At 40.5% G+C, this 8,231-nt stretch overlaps 1 protein-coding gene across 1 annotated transcript in view; it reads right to left on the bottom strand.

Annotated features, from left to right (window-relative positions):
* Nucleotides 1-7,495, bottom strand: part of LOC133406297 (BMP/retinoic acid-inducible neural-specific protein 3-like) — a 76,269-nt gene extending 68,774 nt beyond the window's left edge. Inside the window, exons 1-2 of the mRNA XM_061683810.1 lie at nucleotides 7,099-7,495; nucleotides 5,967-6,274 (exon numbers count right to left, since the gene is read on the bottom strand). Of these exons, the coding sequence (XP_061539794.1) occupies nucleotides 5,967-6,220 (254 nt within the window). The 5' untranslated portion in view covers nucleotides 6,221-6,274; nucleotides 7,099-7,495. The remainder of the gene's footprint in view (nucleotides 1-5,966; nucleotides 6,275-7,098) is intronic.
* Between the last annotated feature and the right edge of the window lie 736 nt (nucleotides 7,496-8,231).

Here is an 8,231-nt window from a genome sequence, read left to right on the forward strand (position 1 = left end):
GCTGAGAGGTTGTGATGAAGAGTTTATTGAAAGGGAAATGGGGATGGTCCTTGAGATGCGCTGGCGAGTGTGGAGGCAGAGAATATGTGGCAGGCGGTGACGAGTACAAGTGGCTGGTTTGATGGCGAGGTGGCACAGATCCACTTGACGAGGGACACAGAGGATAAACTGAGGACAAGGAAGAACACGAAGGTCAGAACGATGACAAGGAATTACGTAGCTGACTTGGAGACTGGGGAGCCGTTGTACCGCTGGAGAAGCTTCAATACTCTGGCGAGAGTTTCCGAGATCTGGCAGGCTTATATGCTGGTGATGATGAGGGCTGATTGATGACAGGTGTGCGGCCGAGGTGGTACTGATTACTGTGAAGACAGAGGGAGGGAGAGAGAGAGAGGGCGAGACAGGCGCAAAGCGCCACCCAGGCTCCTGCAAAAGGACTGGCACCCTCGGGGTGCCATTATTTCTAGCCATGACTGTATAAAGACATACCGTCACATCAACCCAGTGGCCACTCTTTTTCTGTTGTACAGCTTGTTGTCACTGTCAGTTTCTGACCTCCTGATCGTCTTAAACATGTATGGTTTGACATTGCCAAGTTCAGTTGGGTGCTCCTGTACGTCGAAATCCTCCTCCTCCTCTTATTCCAACACGTTGCTTGCCATTGCGTATAGAGTGTAGCGTGCTGTGTTTGTCAATTGCAACATCACTTCTGATAGACCTTGAGGTGGAGTAACCACTTCTTGAGTTTCGGGTATGTTCGGGGAGTGCTCAATATGTGTAATAAAAACTTCATTTTTAGCTATAGTTGACAACTTGCTGGAAGTGACGTGCATGTATATATAAAGATGCAAATATGAATTTTAACTGACCCCAAAACATCTTTGTCCTCTGAACTTGAACGGAAGAAAGTTTTGGCTCATCCAGTTATTTTAGACAGTGACACAACACCTCAATTGAACTGTAGTCATCTGGAGACACTGGTAGATATACCTGTGTGTCATCAGCATAGCTATGATAGTCAACATTAAGGTTCTGAAGAATTGGACCCAAGGGTAGCATGTACAGGATGAACAGGAGGGGTCCAAGAACTGACCCTTGAGGGACCCCATAGGTCTTTGCCATTAGATGAGAGTGAACACTACCAGTGGTTACAAAATAACTCCTTTCCTCCAGGTAGGACTTGAACCATTTCAGGACTGTTCCATTTAGTCTTACCCACGTTTCCAACCTGTTCGGCATTATGTTATAATCTACCGTATCAATAGCCGCACTGAGTACTAGCAGACTCCCGTCGTTTGTCTACAATGATACAACTGCGAGGAGCTGCACCTTCCTAAAATGAACAGCACCTGGCCAGCGTCCCCTCAGCGCAGAATGCATTTCGGAGGAGATAGATATGGAGAGGGATGAGACCCAGAGCTCCAATGAAGTAAAGTGAAGCGAAGCACTCCTGTTTGTGTGTTTACTCACCAACGGATGAACTAAATTGCTGTTTGAAAACTGAAGTTTTTTGTTTACATTCCAACTTATGCTTCTGCGGCCAACGGTCCAGTATCAGTATCTCTCGGTATTGGCTTGTACTTGCACTCATACTTAGTCTGAAAAAGGTGGTATTGGTCCATCCCTAATAATTGTGGAACAATTACATGGACTATTTACAGCTAACCAAGCTTTATTTGCTTACACTGAGGGAATGAGAGAAATGAGAGGATAAAACATGGCAGATGAGGCGTGATATAAAATTTATGGTCCATGAAGAGGATAAAGGAGGAGCTGACATTTTGACTAATATGGTGCTGTTCATGATGCTACACTATGCGAGCCTCTCATAGTTCCCAAAAACACTACTTCTCATCACAGTACTGTATTTTGTTCATCTTTCCAATTCCTACCACTGATTGGGTAAAAAAATCATGTCAAACTCATTCTGTTAGTGTGAGAACAAAGAGCAGTCAGTGAAGGACTGACGTTAATTGCTTTACATATTCTGAATGCAGAGGAGCAAAATTGCTTCCTGCAAGTGCTTTCATACCTGTGATTCACATGAATTCAAGGAGTCCATTAATGTATCAAGGCAGTGGATTAGGGTTTACCAAAGTTACTTTACATCACTCTCTTGCATATTTAAAATTCATGAATTTTTCATACACATTATTTTCCACATGCTGTGAGGTTTTTTGCGGGGTGGAGTTTTTTTTTTTTTTAAATGTCATATTTGACATTCCATGGATCTTAGTTATGGTATTTCAGAAAGACTGAACCACAACTCTATTTCTATTAGAATATACTGGAACAACTTTCTGCAATTTGTTCTTGTGGGTGGAAGCGACCCACTAGCAGGGGGGATAAGGTGTTGGTTCCCTGCATTTCCCCTCATCCAGCCAACTCCCTCAGCCTTTCATCTCATCCCTAAACTTCCACGCCCCAGTGACAGCATAGGCCAACTATTCTCTGTAGAATATTTATGAGCCAGAAAGAGAAATTAGCTCATTAGATCATTTGACAAGGGAGTGTAGGAAAGGGGGGCAAGGACTTATATGGGAGAAAAACATTGCATGGCCTGCATGCTAGACATGGTGATCAACCCAATAGACACATGCTTGGTAGTTAAGGATGTTAATTTAGTTCATTTAAGATCATTTTCAAAAGCTCTCCTTCTGTCCCTTGGTCCGCTATGTCAAAAGCCATGTGTCGATAACATTTTATACATATTTTAGATACAGTTACTGCACATGTATTATGTATTTTTTCACAATTTAAAATGTGTAAAATGTCTGTGACATGCCTCAGTCAAAACACCCAAGGATGAAGAAATTACAGCCCTACTGATTTCAACAGGTTTTGGGGAGGCGGTTCTGTCTCACGAACATAGGCCACTGCTCCCCTTCTGTGGCATGTGCCAACATAAAAACGGATTTGCCTAACGAAGAACAGCGCTGTTTTCAATCCGACTTTGGAAGTCAATCCAGAATATGCGCAAACTACTTCCGCATGAGGCAAACTGGGTAAAAACACTTCCTCCTCACTCGGGTGAATAGGGAAGGGGACCGTTTCAAAAGCACCCGTAGGAACTTTAAACGCCTACAATGTCTTTTTTTAAACACTACAGATACACTACTGATGTCACCACATATTTGTATAAATAAAGGACATACATTTATTTAACTTTTGTCCAAAGACACCGGCCATAAAGAACATTTTAGCAAAACAATCATGTATTGAATCCTAGTTATGCTCGTTAGCATAGCATACACAGGAAGTCAGCTATCCTGTGTTCCACATATAGCGGACTGACTAAAGTAGAGCTGCACGATATTGTAAAAAAAATTACATTTCCTTTTTTTTTTCTTTTTAACCCTGCGATATAAAGTATTTTGTGATGTTAAAAAATACAGGATAACATACTAGTGAGATGAAAACCTGCACACATTTTCTCTTTTTACCTCTCTGCGTTGTTTGTTTTAAATTATGTGAACGGCTTGGTTTTTCAAAAAAATGTACATGGTTGTGTAATTTCACACTTGAAATGCAGGGACTACAGAGACCCACTCAATAATATACCTCTTTTAAAAATACTAAGGAAAATCACTAAGAAAGCTTCCCACTGAGGATATTTGAATGTCAGTTGTCAAAAAACAGTTTGACATTTAATGACACAGACGAACAACTAGAGAAAATACAGAAAACAACAAACATTTCACTGACATAATGGGCACTATGTCTGTAAAAGGCAGAATAAAATTGGTTACCAAAGATTCCTATATGCCTTTGTTGTCAGGATTTCTGCTCTGAAAAGAGGGAGGGATTGAGCAACCACTGCATTTTTCATTTGTAGCATCTCCAAATGTTACTGAATTGGTTAATGCCACACTCCATAGATGAGGAGTTATTGTTGTATACGGGTGTATACTACTTGCAGTATCATAATGAAACACCTTTTAGTGCTTTTAACATCAAATTTCAAGCACCAATCAGATGTGGGAAATGGGTTGTCATGATCCTTAGTCGATGAGTTTGTTCTTATTTCTCATTTTGCTGTGCTCCTTGTGTTCAATGGAGAGTAGAGCAACAAGGCATATGTGGATGTTAATTTCAATCAGCCACTGTCCAAAGCTCAGTGCCACACCAAAAAGACACCTTTGTTGCTACCGATTGCGGTACTGCATCCTGTCGCACTCCTGTTTTTTGACTCCATGTAAGATACCTTCGATGTATTCCTGTTTTTTTTTTGTGTGTCTTCCTAGCTACCCTCCTGGCTCCACTCCTTCCTCGCTGTAATATGATTTATTTTTTTTTTCTGCATGAACTATCCTCTTTTTGTTACTGTGCCTTTTTGCTTTTAACCGAGCACTATAGTTTTTTTGGTTTGTTTTTTATTGGAATTCTTACACACTCATTTTCCCCTCATTAATAGCGCCTTTTGATGTGATTACTCTTTTTTTTTTTTTTCCTATATGGCAATAGTAATTTGTGCTGAACTGTTGGTTTTTTTGTGTGTTACTTTGTTGGAATAAAGACTTTGTTAAGTTATTCCTGAGACAGTTTGAGTTTGCTGTCGTAAATTGTCACAATAGTTACTATTTACTTCATTCAAACACATTGAAATAAATTGTCTTGTGCTATTAAAGTTTAGTTAGGTGGCTATTTTGTGTAAATTAGTTCTTTTATTTCAACATTGAATTAATACTGTTCGTGTACAAATGTACAAATGTGTATATTACCATTTTAATGTTATTTTTTGGGTTGAAATTGTTATTCTTTCCTCTGCATGTCTTTACTGACATTTCGTCATTTATGCTTATATTAGGTGAAGCCAACAAAGGTAAATTATCTGTCCCTACCTGGCATTGTCACATCAGTCAGTTAATAAACGCCAGCGCCAGTAAAACCTGTGTCCAAATTGTATCACCTCGTCATCTAATGCAGTGTGGATACTTTGACAGCATTACTCTTTCCACAAAGCATCCACCTTCCTGGCACATGGTCACAAACAACCAAGCAACCCTCTGACAGCTTTCACTCAATCTTTGAAAAGCATACTCTATGTACCTCTAAAGAAAGACACACATATGTCCACATGTACTGTTGAAATCCACTTAATAAAATACAATATTTTTTTAAATTACGTGTGCTTTGTTATCTTAAAGATATGCTAAATTGCCGTTTATGTAAGCCAGTCAAAGTTTGAATTCTTCCGCGATATTTGTATTCGAAAGAGAATGCAACTCGAGGGGGAAATACCAGAACAAACGACACCTGCATTTGCTTGCTAAAGATGAAGGACGCGAGTATCGTTGCCGCCTTCGAGGTTCACGTGACCATTTTCAGATGAAATGTTATATCTACGAATTTGACTTTCAAAAACAGACTCCCATTGCGCACACCCGTTCATGTGTATCATTGTGTGCATTCATTTAAGGAGGATTTTGAAACGCTGACTTTAGCCCTGATTTTTATCTGTCTCTGCAACCTGAAGAAATATCAGAAAGTAGCTTTCCAACAATACCCTGTGGCTTCTATATGTACACACCCACTGTGCTTCATAACAAACACCTCTGCAGCCATTCTTACGACTCGGCCACACATCAGCTGGCTCAGTAGGATATCGCCTTCGCTCAAACGTGGGTGTGGTATCTTCACTTTGCATTGCTATGCAGTATGAAACCTTGTTGTTTTATATATCAGGGTTAGTTATGTAAGACTAAACACACATGCAAATCGCTTTTTCATTTGTTTGCAGCAAGTAATAATCCCCAATACTTATCATTGATTTCCACTGACCTCAGTATTTTTCGAGTCAAATGGAAAAGTAAAAAAAGAAATAATAATAATAAACCTTTTCTACAAACCCTTTTTATGCTAGAATGCCCAGCAAAGTCGAACATAGTTATAAACTGAGTTTCAAGTATTTTCCTGCTTCTCATAAGCAAGCAACCTTATTTCTATTTAAGATTCTGAAATCTTACCTGTATATTTTGTATTTGGTGGTGAATCCTTGCTGGTAGCGCTCTGTGAAATCAATAAACTCCTGTGAGTGGTGGAAAGGACCCTTGCCTGTCAGTAGCCAGCCCAGGGGCCCTGCAGAGCCAGTGAAGCCAGCAAGTGCGGGCTCGGCGGCCTGGGCCCCGACCAACATCCGGCTCAGTAGCAGGCTTAGTGTTATCCACTTCCATAGAAACATGAGGGCCGTCAGTCTAACAGTGATATAGGGGCCACTCATGCTGCTTCCACCGTCCCCGTTGACTCCTCATTCTCCTTTCACTTCGTAATTGTTCTAAAGGAAATAAAGAAGAAGGCATGAGTTGAGACAGAGATTACGTTTTTGAAGTGTGAGCGGCGAAAACAAATGCTCGAGCTGCATTTCCTTATATAACTGAGCTCAGAGATTCCAGGAATTGTACTACAGTATTGAGACATGCTCTTACATATTGAGTTGACTCTATTATGGGTAGTATGAATTGGTATCTAGGTAAGGCTTGGACTTGAGAGTGAGACTTATGAGACTCACAGAGGACCAAAATATAAATGTTAGGAATGATTGATTTGCTTCACTGAGCCCTGCTGGGGTGCTTTTGAGCTTAACTTTGGGCAATGTATCAAAAAGACACATTGCCCAAAGGCCATTTCGTAAATTCATTTTGTTCAATGAAAATAATACGTAAAATAATAAATACAAATACATTCTATATGTTAGAATATATTTTTTTTTTTCAATACAGTGTAAGAAGCATATGTTATGCCAAATTCGATCTAGTGCTACATTTTTGTCTTAGAATAGAATTGAATTTATTGCATGTGTACAAGTTAAAACTAGATTAGAACAGGTACACTGGAATCCTTGTGCTTGTGCCCGAGTCAGTAATAACAAATTCAACCAACAAACAGTGCTTTCGAGATAAAAGGTGAATTAAATGGGGGGGGGGGGGAAGAAACACATTATAAGTAAGCGATCTGAATGCGCTAATGAAATGAAGACAATATGAAAATCAGATATATACACAAATAACTGGATTTGAGCAGTTTCAGTGGATACATTGGAATTGCATCCAGGTACTTGAAATTTAAGGTATTTTTGATTGATTTAAAGGAGCCTGTTACCTTCTTGGGAAGCGCTGTGGTCCGTAATTTGAGGGAATTGGTCTCCATAAAATGATTTTCGGCGAGCGAAGTTGTGGCTGGTTCCACGCACAGACCAGGCAGCACGAGAAAACTACTTTTTAGCGCAGTTGTATCATTGCCGCTCTTTTCTCGCCCTCTTCTTGTTGTTGCTGTTTTTTTTTTTAAATTTTATTTTTTTTTAAATCCAGCTCAAATGATACAATCCCAAAGAACGAGTCGCGGATGTTCTAAGAGTGCCCAAAGCTCACATATTCGAAGTCCACTTCATGCAATATCGCATATTCTGCATCCCTCCTGCTCCGTTCGGCCAAAATGTCAAGAGGAAGTTACGACGAGCTCTCCATCAACACCTTGAGGGGCGCACACGGGTATGCTGACACTGGCCGCAGTGGCCGCGCGCTGCTGTGTGCATATCGCATGAACGGCGCCCTCTCCCTCTCGCCTTTAACGCACAGCCTCATTTTAATTTATTCGCGCAGCAAAAGCACTCCCGGTTGGCTGGGACGTGAGTGAGAGTGGGAGGTGTTCAGAAGGAGGCGGCGGTCAGAGGATGCTGGAGCTTATTTTCCAAGGGTAGATGATGTCAAATAACCACTTAACGAAATAAATGAACACTTATTCCAACCCCTTGTCTTTTTTTCACTTCCTGAAAAGGCTTTCGCTTGTCTTCAGATTACATTGAATACATACAGTACATAGGCCCACATTTGCAGCACCAAATTGTACATCCTTATATAAAGTAGACACTGTCGGACTACCGCTTATACAGCCCTGAAACCTGCAATGAAGATTCATACATATTGAGCGAAAGATTAAGGGAAACCTTGGAAGAGAAGTGCACTTTAATCTGGATCCACACCAAGATTTATACAGGTTCTTCGGCCCACACCACAACTAACTACACGGTACATTTTCTTCTTTTTTTGTCTTGATGTCTTTAGGCTCTGTGGTTTCTGCCAAGAAATGCATTTTCTTTTTCTTACCATACACGTTTTATTTCCGTGCGTCCTATCCCTGCCCTCTCTTGAGCTAAAATAAGAAAAAGAAACAATAATTCAACACTTCCCCCCCCCCATAACTTGTTGTATTATGTCACCGATAAAAGTTGTGAT

The sequence above is a fragment of the Phycodurus eques genome, chromosome 8 (genome assembly GCF_024500275.1).
Source record: "Phycodurus eques isolate BA_2022a chromosome 8, UOR_Pequ_1.1, whole genome shotgun sequence".
NCBI classification, from domain to species: domain Eukaryota; kingdom Metazoa; phylum Chordata; class Actinopteri; order Syngnathiformes; family Syngnathidae; genus Phycodurus; species Phycodurus eques.